General features: G+C 36.5%; 1 protein-coding gene across 3 annotated transcripts in view; it reads left to right on the top strand.

Moving 5' to 3' along the window:
- LOC107722892 (glucagon receptor-like) overlaps positions 1–18,361 on the top strand; it is a 64,876-nt gene extending 46,515 nt beyond the window's left edge. For 2 of the 3 annotated variants that reach the window (XM_016531384.1, XM_016531385.1), the window contains exons 3-14: positions 746–842; positions 1,094–1,201; positions 2,419–2,522; positions 3,068–3,174; positions 3,348–3,516; positions 5,099–5,258; positions 5,393–5,453; positions 9,432–9,501; positions 11,659–11,747; positions 12,403–12,550; positions 14,532–14,573; positions 14,678–18,361. In XM_016531384.1, coding sequence (XP_016386870.1) covers positions 746–842; positions 1,094–1,201; positions 2,419–2,522; positions 3,068–3,174; positions 3,348–3,516; positions 5,099–5,258; positions 5,393–5,453; positions 9,432–9,501; positions 11,659–11,747; positions 12,403–12,550; positions 14,532–14,573; positions 14,678–15,031 — 1,509 coding nt within the window. In that variant the 3' untranslated portion in view covers positions 15,032–18,361. The remainder of the gene's footprint in view (positions 1–745; positions 843–1,093; positions 1,202–2,418; positions 2,523–3,067; positions 3,175–3,347; positions 3,517–5,098; positions 5,259–5,392; positions 5,454–9,431; positions 9,502–11,658; positions 11,748–12,402; positions 12,551–14,531; positions 14,574–14,677) is intronic. The other variant, XM_016531387.1, reaches the window with a different exon arrangement.
- The last annotated feature ends 657 nt before the right edge of the window (positions 18,362–19,018 follow it).

The raw sequence follows: 19,018 nt of genomic DNA, 5'->3' as shown, positions 1-19,018 counted from the left end.
GTATAATATATATATATATATATATATATATATATAATCTGCAAGTGCACTTCTTTTTCACAACGGTGCTTTTGGTTTAACCTTGAATGTTTTTTCTACTTTTTTTATTTGTGCACTGCATGCATTTCATTTTAAATAAATAAGTTTGAGTTTAGTTATCTAGCCAGATAAATATACAAATAAAGCTGAGAACAAATAAAAATGCCACACACGCACCGCTCAGCTCTTTTTTCGAGTTGGCTAAAAGTCGGAGCATTATGCAACTCACTGAAGATCAGATTAGGCATTAATTCAGCATATTCATGTGAGGAAATAAAAAGAAAGAAAAACATCACAGAGGATCATTACTGAAGCCCAGCTTGCAGAACTTCTGCAGTCGCTGAATTTTATGGTTAGATTTCAATACTCTGTCCACACCCAAAATAAGTAAACGCAACACACAAGCTTTGTTGATTGTGATGGGAGTGTTCACTAGAGTCCAGACCCTAAACTGAACTGTGTTCTCATACAATCTAACTAATGTCACCCAGAGCTCTTTACTTCATATTTGAATGCTGCTTGCATGGTGGTTTGCTGTTATGATACTTATATGGCTTTTTGTCACTATTTACTTCCATGGTATGGGAAAGACCAGCCTTGGCATTCTTCTAGCTAACTTATTTTGTGTTTTAAAGGGAAAAAAATGGAATTATAATACTTAATTCAATGTACCTTTTCATGTGGTCTCACTAATTGGCTCTTACAGGTGTCATCTGCTGCATCTCTCAAAACATTGATGGCAAGATGGATGATGTATCGAGATGAATGTTTTCGAAATATTACCAGAGAACCGCCGATGACAGGTGAGTTGTTCAACATCTTTCCACAAGTAATGGCTGGAGTCGCAGTGACGTTCACAGTCACAGTCTTGTGTAAGTTCAGATGGGGTCTTTCATTGACCCTATTGACAGCCATGATGAAAGTGCACAGTGCTGTTAAGGGATGTATGTTGGAAAACACTGCTGGAGACCTCTGATTAGGGGTCATGTCACATACTGATCCTGTCCAGCCCAGCAAAGCCTAGGAGACTTTAACATTAATGGTTGTTTTCTAGGTCTTGTGTGCAACAGAACATTTGATAAGTATGCCTGCTGGCCGGATGCACTGCCCAATACTACAGTGAGTGTGGCCTGCCCCTGGTACTTGCCCTGGCACAAGGAAGGTAAGACTACTGGAAATATTATTTTTGGACTATTAAGATTTATTTACATTGTGAAATTTACTGCAATCACGGTTTAAATGAATGGTTCACCCCAAAAAAGGAAAATTTGCTGAAAATGCATTTGATTTAGGATCATATTACTTGCTTACCAATGGTTCCTCTGCAGTGAATGGGTGCCGTCAGAATGAGAGTCCAAACAGCTGAGAAAAACATCACAATAATCCACAAGTAATCCACACCACACCACTCCAGTCCATTAATTAACATCTTCTGAAGTGAAAAGATGTGTTTGTAAGAAAAAAAAAAAGTTAATCTGTGCTTATTTCTCTCCTGATTCAGATGAGATGACTTTTTCATTGGAGAAAGTAATATTATGGATAGAGGTTAAAATGTCTTAATGATGGATTTGTTTCTTACAAACATGTAGCTTTTCACTTCACAAGACATTAATTGATGGACTGGAGTGGTGTGGATTACTTGTGGATTATTGTGATGTTTTTAACAGCTGTTTGGACTCTCATTCTGACGGCACCCATTCACTGCAGAGGATCCATTGGTGAGCAAGTGATGTAATGCCCAATTTCTCCAAATCTGTTCTGATGAAGAAACAAACTCATTTGCATCTTGGATGGGCTGAGGGAGAGGGAATTCTTAGCAAATGTTCATTTTTGGTTGAACTATTCCTTTAAGATTTATTTACATTTACAAGCCAGTCTGGGCCATTTTCCATTAACAGTTTACTTTTTGTTTGTCAGGTTACAAAAACAAAATGAAACTTAAAACTTATTTACACTTGATTAAGCTTGAAATATGAGCAGTTTCAACAGTCAAAAGACTGTCTAGTACCCCTTCCTTCTAATTCAAAAGATTAACAATTGTTTGTGTTATTTAACAGTTATTTATGGCTCAACATTTAATTAATCACAATTATACACATTGCCTCCATTAATTCACATTGCATGTTTCATATTCTTTTCATTTTTGGGTGAAATATTAGCTGGGCATGTAATGACAGGTTGCACAATATTTATGAGTACGAGTAAATGCATGTCCATAATTGTGTGAAAAAAATTTACTATATGTGGCTGCACTTTAAATAATGCACTTATTTTAGCTTAGCTAATTTAACACCATATGCAGTATTCTCTAATGCACATATGACTCTCTCTTATGCACCCTGTGTGACCACTCAATCTGTGTATGTGTTTGTGTGTCAGTCCGACATGGGTTTGTGTATCTGGAGTGTGATGCAGACGGACAGTATAGCAAACAGAAGAACGCCAGTGAATGTGTATCACGTGACCCCGCACAAATCAACATGGTATGTGAGAAACACTGCAACTCTTTTGAGGCTAGATGAATAGGTGATTGTTATATTAAATATCTGTTAGCTCTTAAAGGCAGAGTGAGTGATTTCTGGTAGCCAATGTTGATATTTGAAATCACCAAAACAAACACGCCTCTACCTTTTTTTTTTTTTTTTTTTTTTTATCAAACATACTGCTGAAATTATTTATCAAAATAGAATTTAACCTGTAAGCTCCTAATATAACAGTACAATAAGTATACTGAAATATTAATAGAACTACAGTGTGTTCAATGGATTGTACTGTTGTTTACCTTCATACCAATTGTTCAGCTGACAAAAAATCTTTCCGGAGACTTTCAGTGGACAAAAACTCCATAAAACAAAGTTGTGAGTTTTAAATAAAGATGTGACCTCGGACCTTTATACAGTTCATGCCAATGTAAAGACTGTAAGTCTATCCCTCACAGCCTCGGTTTCATCCACCTTAAATTCAGTATGGCGTTCACCTGTGCATTTGTGTCATTGTCTGAGCAGATGATTTGTATGTCTATGTGCAGCAACACTACGGACGGGTCCTCAGTCAGTTCCGGACTATGTACACCATTGGATATTCCCTGTCTCTTGGTGCGCTGGTGCTGGCGTTGGGCATCCTGGTATCCTTTAGGTAACATTCAAGCCAACTGGGAATTTATTCCTGCTGCTTACATTTTAATTTGAAAACGTGTTTAGCATCAGTTTCTGGATCTTTGGTTGTGGCAGTGGTTAAGGTGTTGGGCTTCTTTGTGTGAACAATGTAATGCTTTTTTATTTTTATTCATTGCACTCTGATCCCCACAGGAAGCTGCACTGCATGAGAAACAACATCCACATGAACTTGTTTGCCTCTTTCATCCTGCGAGCCTCTTCTATTCTCATCAAAGATGCCATGTTGGAAAGGCCTGATGACTTCCATGTTGGTCAAGACATCACCACTGAACTGGAGGTGGAGTGGCTGGTTAAAAACGAGGTGTAATAGCCTGCTGTCTTTCTTTGTTATTGTTGTTATTAAAAGATGATAATATACTGTACTAACATTCAAAAGTTTGGGGGCAGTAAGATGTTAAATGTTCACCAAGACTGCATTTATTTTAAATAGTAAAAATTGTAATATCGTGAAGTGTTCTTACAATTTAAAATAACTGTTTTCCATTTGAATATGTTAAAATGTATTCTATTTAATTTATTTATATGATGCAAAGCTGAATTTTCAGCATCATTACTCCAGTCTTCAGTGCCACATGATCCTAAATCATTCTGATATGCTGATTTGCTGCTCAAGACACATTTCTTATCAATGTTAAAACAGTTGCTGCTTAATATTTTTGTGGAAACTGTTAAATTTTTTTCAGGATTCGTTGATGAATAGAAAGTTCAGAAGAACAGCATTTATTGGAGATAGAAAATGTCCCTTTTTTATTGTCTTTTCATTAATTTAATGCATTATCGCTGAAGGAAAGTATAAATTTCTTTTTGAAAATAATCTTGCAAACCCCAAACTTTTGAAATGTGTTGTGTATCTAGATTCATACACATTTTTAATAATCCTATACCTATGTAATTATTTTCAAAAGAATATTCTGGGTTATTTACAATTGAATGTCTATGGGCAGCATGTTGTGTGAATTCTTCAATTAAGGGATTTTTCTGTTCCTGTTGGATGTGTTTTCAATAAGAAAAAAAGCATCATTCTACTTTTAAAGGTTAGATTTAATGTAATTTGTAAGAATCAGTGTCCGAATATTTATTGCTAATATATTAACAACTTTTGGCATTTACAACTTTTGTTCATGTTAAAAAATTAATTAGTATATATAAAAATTGTTAGTTTATGAGAACTATTTTGGTAACTAATTCATAATAATTAGCATATTCTGTACATTTATGACCAGATTCATTAAATAGGGCAAATTAGCGTGAGAGCACAATCCCATAATAGTTTTCGGATGATCTACTGACAATGCTTAGATTAATGACCATAGACACATCCAGATCAAATTAGCATCTGACACAGACATGTCAAGCACAACATGGGTTAAGACATGCATTCCTGGGTGTTAAATTATGCAAAACCAGTAAATTGACTACCACAAAACTCAGTATATGACATTGCATGATTGATTTAAATTCTCTCCTCCCATAAATTTAGTATCTTTTACAAATGCATATACAATAAGTTCAGCTGCAAAAATAACTGTCCACGCTTTTTTCATTTCTAATGTTTTACTGTCTTTAGTAAATCCTAGCAGTAGTTTTTTTTAAAGCCAAAAGAAGGTGTGCGTTTGCAAACATTACAAACATTTTACTGGAGTTTTCATGAGTCATTTAATTAAAAAAATAAAAATACTTTTCCTTTCTGCTTTTAAGCTCTTTCTATGCTAATATGCTGTACATAAACCTTACAGTGTATTGTAAATGACCAGGAATATTCTTTGAAATGCATGTTAATATAGATGTGGGTTAAATACCTATTTACTGTGCAAATCTGAATGGAGACGGCAGGTTAAAATTTAGCCGAAAGCTTTCAGTGACCCAAAAACTCTGCGTTTCAGACGGCGGTCGGCTGCAGAGTTGCAATGGTGATGATGCAGTACAGCATACTAGCTAACAACTACTGGCTGCTGGTGGAGGGCATCTACCTGCACAGCCTTCTGGTCGTGACAGTCTTGACAGAGAGGAATTACTTCGGCATCTACCAGTGTATTGGCTGGGGTGAGAGGTTCAGAGCTTTTACGCAGTGAACTCATTAGCAGGGTTTAAGAGCTTCCTCATACATAGCGTGTCCAAACAGAGCGCGGCAGATGGTTTATGCCTCGTATCACAAGGACTCTCTCTTTCTCCCTCAGGTGCCCCTCTGATATTCGTGTTGCCATGGGTGATCGTGAAGTACTTGTATGAGAATGAAGAGTAAGTTCTAGAGCCATGTGGGATGAGTGTGTTTGCGACTGATGAAAGCCAGTGCTTGTGTGTTTTTTGCAGTTGTAGAGTTGGCCGACATCAGTACTCTGTCACTGTAGCGTTTGTTTTATAACAAGTCAAATACATAAATTATGAACACATGCTGCCCAGATACTATGTCAAATGCTGTGATGCTACACAGATTTTCAGCTTCTCTATGATAAATGACTATTTAGCATTTTATGTACCTGCAGCATCCACTCCAGTCTTACAAGTCTTGCTTGTAACAGCCAACGTATCACATTGACCTTGACCAGTGAGTTACACAGTGCATTGTAAAATCTCATAAATCTTACAATCATTCACTGTTATTGTTGGAAGGGTTTTCAAGATGTAAATTTATTTTAATGACCCTTTGTGGGTGCTGAGTTGACGTATTTAATAGTATCTATTTCATCCATATTCATCCAATCCAGTACATAATTCCCATAAGTTAGTCTGCTAAACATCAGATGTATTGTAAGTAGCACTCTAGTATTAAATCCTGTTGGTCCCTGTTGTACACGGAAGCAGCTCCGGGAGGATGACGTATGAGGTCAGCGTTGCGCATGCGCCGGTGCGTCTCGTGAAAACCAACGTTTGTTTACAGGATCAAAGGAAGCTAAATTTCCTTACTTTAGCAAAGGAAACCCAGTCTCCTCTTGGCTTATATCGAAATCCTCTTGACATTCTTCTTTACAAATCCTCGTTTTGTACTTCTAATTAGTGACCGTTGTTTTGCTTTGATCTCTCCCCTGTGCTTCTGCGTTCGTCACTTCGCAGTGTGACCTCATACATCATCCGCCCGGAGCTGCTTCTGTGTACAACTGTTGGCGCAAGCTAGATTAAAGTGATTATTACGTTTTGAATATGAATATTTTTCTTACAAAAATGCATCGATTCGCTACAGGAGGACTTTGTTCAACCCCCGGAGCCGTGTGTGACACTTTGTTTTATGGATGGGCGCTTTTTATGTAATTTCTTTTGGACTGAAGCACTGCAACACCCGCTGACTGCAACGATAGAGCTTGGAATAGCCAGGACAATTTTTAATATAACTCTGGATTCGTCTGAAAGAAGAAAGTCATATACACCTAGGATGCCTCGGGGGAGAGTAAAGCACAGCCTAAATTTCATTTTTGGGTGAACTAACCCTTTAAATGTAAAATGTATTTTCCATATGGTAATAGTTAAACATTACATTTTCTATATATTTTCTGTTAGAGCTGGATGATAAAGCTAAAAATAATATTTTGATATTTTTCTGCTTCAACCATCCTTTCGGTCAAATAGCCATATTTTTGCCTGCATATATGTGTACTAACATATTTTAAAACATAAAAAGTCACATTGGCACAACATTTATTATGTGATGAAGCAACTCAATCAATTGAATTCAATCAACTGAATCAATTCAATTAAATCTATTTACTGATTCATGGAAATGAATTGAACTTCTGATGTTGTGAAATGTCTCTCCTTAATGAGGGACACTCTCATGAAAACATTTTAGTCTTGTGAGTCACAAAACTAGTATAATAACAGTCTTTAGGACTTAATGGACAAATAAAAAAAGATTAACAAGATTGCAAATATTGTAATTAATAATAATTGCTTATTTTTTAGCATCAGCCAAGTGACTGTAAATATATTAAGAGTGTTCAGTATAAATCGTCTGTGAAAATGGAGTATGTTTAATTTTATTGAATGTGCACTTGTAGTGTGCTTCAGATCTTAAAAGTATATACTTTAGCCATATTTCAAAAACATGAGAAGTTATGAAATTGCATATAAAGATGTACTTAAGTCCTACTGAAGTGGGTCAAAAACACTCTAAAGTTGTCTAATTGTATAAAATATAACTTTAAGCTGTAATACATTTTTATTTAATTGCAATTAACATGTAGCTGAGTGTCCCAAAAACATGACATTCAATTCACCCTTAAAGTAATAGTTCACCCAAAAAATTCCAAAACTGTATGAGTTTCATTCTTCTGTTGTACACAAAATTTTGAAGAATGTTGGCAACCAAATAGCTGATGGTAGCCATTGACTTCCATAGTATTATTTTTTTTCAATGGCTACCGTCAGCTGTTTGGTTACCCACATTCTTGAAAATATCTTCTTCTGTGTTCAACAGAAGAAAGAAACTCATACAGGGTTGGAACAAATTAAAGGTGAGTAAATTATGAAAAAAAATACATTTTTGGGTAAACTATCCCTTTAAGTGTTTTATTTCCATAATAAATTCTGTTTTTATAAATAAGTGTACTTCTGTAGCCCAGCCCCTTTTTTTATAGCTCACCAGCAGGCACAGAGACTGACATAAATCATGTAGTTTGTATATCTGTGACTGCACTTTAATGTGTCATGGCCTGCTAGGGGTTGAGGACAGATTCATACTCTCCCGCACTCATCACCCCATCCATCCATCTGAACTTACCCGTCCTGAGCAGATAAAAGAATCACTCCTTCCTGTTGATAAATTGAGCATTATCCCCATTCAGGCAGCATGTCATCTGTCATGTGTCTGTGAGGCTATTTGTCGCTGGGTTTTTTCCACGCTATCACTCCAGATACTGAGATAATGCTGCATGTTCAGTGTGCAGGTTTTCTGTATGCATTGAAATACTACTGTGTAGTCAAAATGTGCAGTATGCAACAGAACGGCACACTGTAATGCACTTAATTTTACCTTCCATTTCAAGTGTGATTAATGAACCGCAATTAATATAGCCAGAATTTTAAACATCTAGTTCGTTGTGCATTATTTAATCGAACTGCAAGAAAAAATTTTATACACGAAATTGGAGTTTAAAAAATAATAAAATAAAATAAAAAAATCATAATAAGAAACATAAGATGTTCTTAATGATGTACTGAATTTAAACAAATATGCATTATGAAGTTGTGTGTCATGTGGCAACAAATTAGCATATTGTTTTGCATAATGTACTGTTTTTACAGTTTTTTTTATATTAGGCAGTATACACAGTGTATGTAGAGCATCAGTAAAAAAAAAAAGTAAGCTAGCATTCCTTTATTAACATTATTCTGAACAGTATTACAGTATTCTCTACTAGTATTCTCCTAATTCTTTTAAGTGATGTTGAATGTGCTGTGATTCTGGCTACATGGTATTTTACAGTGTCCTTGTTACATGTTACATCTCCTTACTATAGTAATAACAGTAAATTATGCATAATTGCAAGCAACTAACCCTAAACCAAACACTAATGAATAACCCTATAGTAAATACATGTTGTTAATTAATATTACTTAGAACTAAATTGTGCAATTGCACTGTAACAATGACATCTTAAATCTTAAACACATTTAGACTTTATTAACTCTGTAAAGCCTGAAATATGAAATCATTGTAAGAAAAAATTGATTTTTTTTCAGTTTATTGAACCTTTAGACAAAATATTGCAAATATCTGAAATAAAGTTTGCATATGTGATTTGTGTTAAGTAACATTTTATGCATCAGGTTTTTATGGCTCATATAGTATTATATAGAAAGAATATGGAGCTCAAACTTGAGGTTGAAAAACACCTCAATTTTATTCAGAGGCCAAAACTGAGCAAAAATATGCAATTTGCTACAGTTTTTGATATTTATATGGCCAAAAAGATAAATTCTGATAGCTTGTACTGTAAATCAATTAGATATTTATAACAGACTACTTAAATAAAATCAGTTGTCACTCTATACCTCACATAGATTCATATGTCTAAGATGAAATTTAAATGCTTCGTTTTATTATCACAGCTTTGTAGTTTTTATTGTTGAGGGCAAAAAAATGCAATGCAATACAATGATGATTGAGAGACATACAAGTTGCTTCAGTAAACGTTTGTCTGTATTGAGTATATTTAATGAACAAAAGTAGGCCATCTATTTGCTCATTTGCAGTGATGTATTTGATCTCTTGTTGTTGATCAGATGCTGGGTGCAGAATATTAACATGGAGTACTGGTGGATAATTCGTTCGCCAATCCTGCTGGCCGTGTTGGTGAGTGCGAGTCTCGTTTATGTACATATCTGCCCGAGTGTCCCATAGTCAGAGCACTGCTAATAACACTTTACCTCCACCCTTGAAGTCAACATGAATTCAAAATTGCTTTTTAGCCTTGATTATCTAGAATACTGGTGATTGGACAGGAAAGCAGAAGGAAAGAGGGGGAATGTTTCAGGCCCCACAAACACAATCAATCAATGCCCTATGAATCAAACAAGGCCATCATATATATATGAAAAAAAAATCATATTTTCATATTAGAATTTAACATAATCTGATTATGGTAAATTCTAATGTAGGCTCATCCTTCATATGTCTCCACAGTTGCAGCGACCCAGTGTTTAAATATAGAATTAAGTACTGAATAATATTAATTAACGACTTACTATAATATTTGGTTAGGTTCAAAATTAGTAAGAACATGCAACATGTAAAATAAGGACACTGTAAAATAACATGTTACCGAAATCTGTATTCAATAATTTCATGTAATATCAAAAATGTTTATTTTTAAAGTTATCCAAAACAACATGGTGGACATTTTGTGGCACTGTACAGCAAAATTAAAACCTGTTTTGATGGGTATGTGAATTGCTATACTTACAGTATAGAGAAATATGTCTAAACGGTAAGGTCCCATTCGTTAACACTTCACAATAAGATTCCATCAGTTAACATTAGTTAAAGCATAAATTAACATTATCTAATAATGAACAAAACATTTGTTACAGTATCTTTTTATATGTTAGTTACTAAAAATGCAGTTGTTCATTGTTAGTTCATGTTAGCTCAGGCCTTCCGCTCCTTGAGTTCTCTCCAGCGCTGGAAAGCTGATCCGATATTTACACGGGTCCTACTTCTTGCCTTATTGCCTTAAGCCTTCTTTTGTTTCCACAGACGTTTTCCTCTTTTGTTTTTTAATCCACCATCTCTATATTTCTGTCGCTCGGCTCGACTAATGTCCGTCCTGTCCACTGAACGCTCTCTCCTCCACATCATGAGTAGACACGCCCCTTATTGCTGATTGGCTACAAGTTTGTTTTGCTACTCGGCCCGAATCAGTTTTCTAAAGCGTTTTTGAAAAATCGCTTACCCCACCTTTAAATAATATTAACTGATCCAAATTCAGATTTGAATAATGTGTTAGTAAATGTTGAAATTAACAATACCTACGATTAATAAATGCTTTAGAAGTATTTTTCATTTCTAGTTCATGTTAACTTAACTAATGTTAACAAATCAAACCTAAAGTTTTACCAAAGATTCAATGTAATAAATCGGCATGCTTAGGCTATACTAAAAGAAATATAATTACACCACTAATGAAATTCGTTAATGCAATTTCCTGTTCTCTCATTCTAATTCAGCAACCTTGTGGCCATTTCAATTAAATTTCACATTCATGAAATGAATATTTTGGCCAACCTTTACACGCACACCATAGTAAGAATTTTGATAATACTGATATTGCTATGACCCAGACTTGACTGTATTTTTGCCATAATTGAAGGAATATGAAGAACACAGTAGGGTAAATGTTTTATGCTGTTTTATGCCCTGCAGTTTCCATCTTTGCTCATACCATCACACCCAATTGCCTTGCATTTGGCTAAGCATTAAGCAACATTCAAAATTGAAGTAATTTCCATTATGCACGAAGCACAGCTCCATATGATGTCGACTCTCAGTACATCAGGAAGCTGCCTATTACACAGAATATGTTTTAGGGTCTACAGCTATGATTTCAAAAAACTGCTTTCCCCCTCCTCCAGTGTCTTATTTCCACTTGATTGTGTTGAAAGGCACATTACTGTGCAAAATAGCCAGGCATTCATAATGCTCACATTGGCTGCGAGGTGCAGATGAGCATTTAGCGATGTGCAGTGATGTTTCTGCGTATCTGTCCACGTCTCAAGTGTTCCTGTAGTGGGCAGGAATTCCTATGTTTGAATTCTCCCAGGGCTGGACTGTATGAATGCTGTTCCCAGACTCCGCCAAGCATCGCCGACTTCCTTCCCCCATTCGCTTCTCACCGCCGCAGTCCCTCATCCGAGTCTTGAGTCATTTGTTGTGTTGTGAGGAAACTGTTGTGTCAGTTTTGTGACATAAAGGTCTTAACCAGGGCATTACGATTTTTTTTTCTCCATCCAGATTAACTTTTTCATCTTCATACACATCATCAAGATCCTCGTGTCCAAACTGAGGGCGCACCAAATGAGATATTCTGACTACAAGTTCCGGTGGGTGTCCTACAGTTAAAGGGTTAGTTAATGTCTGGCATCATTTATTCCAAGCCTGAGTTCCTTTTGCTTCATTGGAACGCAAAATAAGAAGTTTTGATGAAGCAAACTAAATGCACAATAAATTCCTGATAAAAGTAGCCCATACGACAGGTATTCTGAAGCCAAACAACAGCTTTAGATGAGGAACATATTGAAAGTTGTTAGTTTGTTATTTGCTGATAATCTCAAATTCACTTCATTTCAGAGCATTCAAACGTTTTGCATCACAATTGGTTATGAGAGACATGAAAACCAATGGCTTTTGACACCAATGATGTAATGCATTAATGCACACAATCCATCATACTTTAATAATTTGCATGCATTTGTGAAAGAGGTTTGAGACGTGCAGTAAAGTGGACAGATTTTCCTCATATGAAACCTAACTATAAATATACATACTTGTAGTTATTGTACTTTTAACTATAAGTGTAGAATAATATTATATCGAAACTACGAAAAAAGAATTAAAGTCATACAGGTTTGAAACAACATGAGGGTGAAAAAATTATGACAGTATTTTCATTTTTGGGTGAACTTTGAGCATTTGCAGAAAGCTGTGCATTTGTTTCCATATTAACTGCCTATCTTTGTATTTTTCTCCCAATTTTAGGCTTGCTAAGTCAACCCTCACCCTGATTCCGTTACTGGGAATCCATTCGGTCCTGTTTTCGTTTGTTACTGATGAGTCTACCTCACATGGTGCTCTATCCCTGCGCCTCACAAAGCTCTTCATCGACCTCTTCTTCAACTCCTTCCAGGTCAGGAAGTCTTAATACACCATCACATAAACAGGGTTGAGCAAAACTCCGAATTGTAGAATTGTTTTCCTTTCAATTAGTGAAGTTTTAGTGGAATGCTATAGGACAAGGAATCTACTGAATTATAGTTCAAATCAGTTCAACACAGTCACACAACAGAACAATTTCATTGGTCTAAACCATTTTCAGGAATTGAATTGGAATTTAAAGGCACTCTCAAGTGAATTCAGTTTTGAATAACTCTGACCCTCACTAATAGATGGATAACAAGCTCAAAATTGCTCAGAACAAGCTCAGGTATAATAACAAATTAAAAATTGTTATGTTCTCGATATGCCACAGAGAAATCACCTCACCTTGCCAAAATCTCCATAAAAGCCCCATATGCTGCAAATTAGCAATGCATTCAAATGTCCCTTGACTGGGCAGCAGCTTAGAAAAAAACAAATTGATATTCTGTAGCTTATTTTACAGTGTCAGGACTAATTGCTTTGAGAGAGCAGACATTACAAATTGGCTGACTCACCCTTTGACAAACTGGTAATGACACTCAAGTGGAGCGCAGCTGCAAAGTGTCGAATTTGTATCATCTGCCTGGAGGAATTGCCCTGATGAGACTTTTCACATGCGTAAAGATTCAGAGTAAGGGAGAGAGAGCGAGGCCATAAAGCTTGACTGTTATGTGTCCATCTGTAGACACTTCATCCTTATTGGCTTTTGAACATCTTACTGCAGATTGCACTAAATGAACTCATTCAAAGTGTCAGGTTTAGCTCATTCGCAAAATAGACTGATTATTACTTTTATAGATTTCTGAAAGCACTTTGTTTTTATTTATGTTTGACTATGAACCACCTCAAAACAGAGTTTAGCTGGGCTTTTTGCAGTTAAATCAACTTTTATCCAAAGGAACTTACAGGACAGTCATGACACTTGTGCTCCCTCGGAATCAAACCCACGAACTAGTCGAACAACAGAAATTGTAGGGCATTCATTGCTGAAAAAAACTGCTTGAATTACAGATCCAGACTGGTTAATGATGGTTAGTGCTTGTTTAAGTTAAACGTAGGGTCAGAGTTAGGACTATTTGATAGGAATATTACTTTATGATCAATAAAAGATGTTGACCAATGAACAAGACCTTGGTAAATCATGTTGTGTGGTCTGACCTTCTGGTGAAATTAGTTAACCACGGAAGTCTTGTTGGCAAAGCCAGTTAAAAAGCCTGGTTGAAAAACCAACATCTTGTTGGGACCAGCATCCAAAACACAACATAAACCAGCAATCAGCTATACTGTTGCGTTTCCCAAAAGCGTTGTTAGCCAAATCCATTGTTCCCGAAACCATAGTTCTACAAACATTCGCAAACAGCATCTCAAAGTTGTGTTGTTAGAACTGCAGCTCTCTTCAAACCTGTGGTTTGAAGCTTAGTTTGTTGTTAGCATGACATGGACTGAAATAGATCATGCTCTTGAGCAAAATAAACAGGATAACATGTATTACAATCTGTATCTGTCATTCCATAAATGTTGTTCTACAACTTTTAGTTTGTCAAGAGAACGAAAGCAGCATTTTGCATTGACGGTATTGAGGCAAGAGGGAACCTGTCACCGAATCATCTGTAAATTAAGCAAAACAATAGAGAACAAATATGGCAAAGTAGTCCTAAGATGCCATGGTCCTTATTTATGGCAATAATCTGGCATGAATTCCATCATAAACCGATTAATTAGCAGAAGTTATTACTCCATGACCTGCTTAACATTAATAACGACAGTCCTTTATTGTTGAACCAATGTGGTGAAACACTTGTGACTAGCTACTTCTTCAACAATACATTGTACTATGGTAGTTATGCAGTGAGTTTTGTCATTGTATGGGAAGCATATCCCTGGATATTTCAGCAGGTTGTGCACTTATACAACTTTTTTTTAGGTGTTTGTTAAATTAATTGTTTATTCATGCTCTGACATGTTTACAGGGGCTGCTGGTAGCCATCTTATATTGCTTTGTCAACAAGGAGGTAAGTTAGATTATCTTTTTTTTAATATACCCATCCTCACAAATCTGGCTCCATCTTTACAAGTCTGTTCGCTGACCGTTATGTGCATGTTCTTGATTTGTCAGGTTCAGTCTGAGATTCTGAAGAAATGGAGACGTTGGAAGCTTGGGAGGGACATTGAGGAGGAATACCGTCACACCTACAGCCAGTCCCTTCAGATGAAGAGTGGCAGCATCATGGTCCCTCCTTCCAACCTCTCGCGGCTGCCTGATATCGCTACCACTACCTCCCGGCTCGGCAGTCCAGAAGAGAAGCAGATGTTGGTGTCCAACAGCCAGAATGGTATGGGTACTGGATTGCCGTTCACCTCCACACCACAAGATAGTTCCACCTGCAGTTCGATAACAGAAGACATAGTCATGGTGGACAGGGGAAAGTGTTGTAGTGTTCACCAGGACAATGCCAAGAGCAACCTGTGAGCTTAAGGAGCTCCAGATGTCTCACAGAAGAATACTCTTAGCCCGACCACCCTCGCTTCTTCTGGCTAAGGGCCCTGAAGCCTGGGCCCTAGCTGGAGCGAGAGGAGTGTTTATGTGTGTTTGTGTTTGTGTGTGAGTTTGTGAGAGCACTGCCCTCTCTGATGGACACATGATGGACACCCGTTCATCACATTACATGGTGCTCGGTTGACACTGTCCCAGTCAGACAAGATCAGCATTGAGCAGAAGGTGGACATACAGTATGTTAAGAAAGATTTGCACAAATGTGCATGCTAACAAACTCAATGATGAAGAACAGAGTCTTACCTCTAGTCTTATATAGCTATCTGTGATGTTGATGATTTAGTAGAGAAAACCCACTGGGACTGCAGGGTCCAAGAGGAACCATCACAAGCAAACATCTACAACCAGCACCTCTGGATGACCGGAAGATTTAGTAAGAGATACACTGAACTGAACTTGTCAAAAACTTAACTAAACCGGGTAATGCATTGCAGAGTGCATGAGCTCTGTTTGAACCGAATGAACCCCACATGTCTCTGTAGAAAAGACCAACTTGGACCAGAATTTCCATGCAGGTTTATGCTAATGTGGTGCTGATGGATCAGCAAAGCCAAAAATGAGTAAAGCTGATTAGTCAAGAACATTTACTGATTAAGTAAGCGAAGAAGCCTTGCGGTGACCCCAGCACACCAGCATTTTTGTTCGCATATATTTTGGAATCAACTGACGCTTTTGGGTACATGTAACATGTACAGATGTTTGTGTGTAATTTAATTAAAACCATCTTTGTCTTTGTACAAAATGAATTGCCAAGCTACAGTATAGATGTAGACTGATCAAGTATTGACCGGTATTACCCGTGTGCCTTTTGCTGTAGGTCATAGACTCCAATATTAAAACAAAAACACAAAGATTCACCATGCAAAGTAAGTAAAGTACAAATCAGTCACCCAATCGTCAGAGGTGAAAGTTGCTTAAAGCAGATTCTGTATAGTGAACAGGGCATCAGGCACACATTAGATGAATGTGCTACTATTAATAATGACGATTTGCTCCTTCAAGGAAATATGCTTGGTATACTCAAGCATGCAAAATACAGCCACATGTGAAATGCTTCAAAGGGTCTGGGGTCATTGCCTTAATGGAGTAGCATGACAGATCTGATTCCCCTGTGTCAGTGGTCAGAAGAGATGACTGTCCACCAGACATGTTGATATGTTCAAGAGTCAGTATTAGTTAGCAACTGCTTCTTCTCTCGCATACTTCTCATCTCCTAATAGGCATTTGAATCCTTTGCCATAGAGTTTTGAAAGATGTTCGGGAAGTGTAGGAGGAACTGTGAGGACAAGAGCCAGAAAGCGAAGAGAAAATTTAGAACAAATTACAACCTTCGACATCGATCAAAATGGTTCCACACCATATCTGATATCTGTCATGCTCAATTCAAGACATGCTATAACAAAAATACGCAACCGAAACATTTTTACAGTTCTGTTTAGTGTCACTAATGACGTATAAATGACATACTTCACCTTTAATGACAATGAGCAGCTGATGCCCCATATTGTGGCATTTGTGTGCATTTATATTTTCTTTAGATCATCAAACATGTGATGATAATGACGATGATTAACGCAGATAACTATGTGGGGCAATTTGCACAATTCTAATTTATAATTGTTAAATATGTAGATATCTGTAAATGCCTGTTGAGATTTGTAATGACTTTGTTTTACGGTGTCTGTTATTTGTGCACATGGTGTGTATTCTCTGCTTGCTTTGGGGAGAGTGAGAGAAACACTTAGGTCCTGGTTTAGTGTTCAGTTAACTAAGAAGAGAAACTTCTGGCATTTTTGTTTTTTTTTGCAACACCCAAGACCAATTTTGCCTTTTGAGTGAAACCGGCTGAGATAATTCAATCCTTCTGTGGTGAAAGTGAGATAGTGGTGGCTAATTTGTAATAACTGCAGGTGAAAGACTTTTTAGCGTGCTAAGCGTCACAAAATCCAGTTCGACTTTTTTCAGAAAAGTGAAATACTTTATTGCCACAAGGGATCAAAGAACATGAACTTGTTTGTCTGAGGTTGTCTGCCAAAACAAAACATCCTGCTGAATATTTCAAACAGATTTTCCAAAATTGGCATCATGTAATGTTATCCAAGCATGAGAGTAATTGTGAAAGTTGATAAATCATGCATACATGGGTCTGCCTTCTATTTCCATTGTCTCTGTTTCTTGTAGCCAAACTGAAGTGATGCCAAATTCTTCAGTGAGGGAGGCAAAGCGTCTGTTATGCTCATCTCTCTGCATTCAAACTTCAGAACCTCTTGGAATATCTAGGAATGAACTTGCCCAGAGTATCCTTGGAGCCATGCTTTGGAAGCAGGAGAGATGGAAAGCGGAATCTGTGTTCCGTCACATGCATTTGACGAATTGAACCCATTATTTTTAAGTATCTGAATGGTAATGATGTCGCATCAAAGTATGATATGTTGAAACAGTCTATAGTTATTTTGATGTATATATAAGAATAGCTTACTCAAAAATGACAGTTTTGTCCTTCATTTACAGTGTTGTTTAATCTTATATTATTCTTGTGTCAACACAAAAGGATAGACCAAAAATTTAAGTCGTTGTGACAATCTTCCCTTTTGCTGTAGCTTTGAAACCTCATTTGCGATTTCCAAACAGTTAGTGTTGCATTCGGTCACGTGATGCATGAGAATCAATTATGTCAGTTAGGCATAAAAAAATTGGTTTGAACATTGGTTTGTTCCTCACACAAAGCTATTTTATGACTTCAGAAATCTTAGAATTCAGCTCACAAATTAGACGGACAATTGGTGCTTGGTCGTACATAATCTGCTTTTCTTGTATAGAAAAGAGCAGCTTTGACATTCCAATATCTCATTTGAAATGTCATGAAATGATTTGACAATGTTTCATTTTGAGTGAACTGTTCCTTTAAATTTAATTTGTTGGCAAAAATTCAAAAACATGCCACTATATCAAATAATTTTTCCGCGCAGTCCTTGCAAAAATGTCATAAAAGATCTTGTTTGCCTCTGAAATACTTTTTTCTTTGACTGCAGTGTATTTTTTTTTTCTTTTTAATTTATCACAGTGTTGGTGTTTCATAGTACACCTCAGCCACATTGCAAATGACTGATGCAAAATAATAAATCTGGAACACTCCCATTATATTCAAAGACAATGTCTACACTATAAACAAACAGTGTGGAAGCTTTGCTCGTTGTAATGGGTACATTCTAGTTTTTTGTTGTGCTTGCTATGTTGATGGGTTAATAGGACTGGTTGGCCAGAAATGGAGCCAGACATGACAGAGAAGGCCTGCCATGCTGTAGATTAAAATATGTGCTTGTGTAATGTTTTTTGATTCATTATGATATCAAGATGGTGAATAAATAAATTGAAGTAAAAAAAAATTGCATGGTTTGTCTTTCACTATTGATATGAATTTGTACAATGCCATTCAAACTTCACTGATGGTTAGTATAGGGGTGGACCTTCATGCTTTTTTCTAGTTTCTTTGTACAAATTCATACGAAATCATAATACCTTGTAAAATAGTTACATTTTCTCATGAGATCAGGTTGGTTTATACTGTGAATTTTGGCTTAAAGCCTTGACTAGATGTTTAAAACTGTTTGAAGGTTGGTTCAAAGGCTACATTAGCTTAATCTATACTTGTACTATATACTTTTGACATTTTGGCGAGTTAGTGGCTATAATTTGTATTAATTTGTGCATTTTTGTGCAATACGTTCCACTGATGGTTAGATTTATGGGTTGGAATTTTATGCTATTGTGAATCACATCATATATTCATCCGAAATCACATAAACCCTCGTAAAAAATACTTCTGTTCTCATGAGATTGGCTTGGTGAATTTTGGCTTAACAAGCCTTCCCTAGATGTTTAAAAATGTTTGAAGTTTAGTTC

Source organism: Sinocyclocheilus rhinocerous, unplaced genomic scaffold (genome assembly GCF_001515625.1).
Source record: "Sinocyclocheilus rhinocerous isolate Xijiao unplaced genomic scaffold, SAMN03320098_v1.1 scaffold2740, whole genome shotgun sequence".
In the NCBI taxonomy this organism is placed as follows: Eukaryota; Metazoa; Chordata; class Actinopteri; order Cypriniformes; family Cyprinidae; genus Sinocyclocheilus; species Sinocyclocheilus rhinocerous.
The sequence above is the reverse complement of the archived record's forward strand: the minus strand, read 5'-3'. Positions and strand labels throughout refer to the sequence as shown.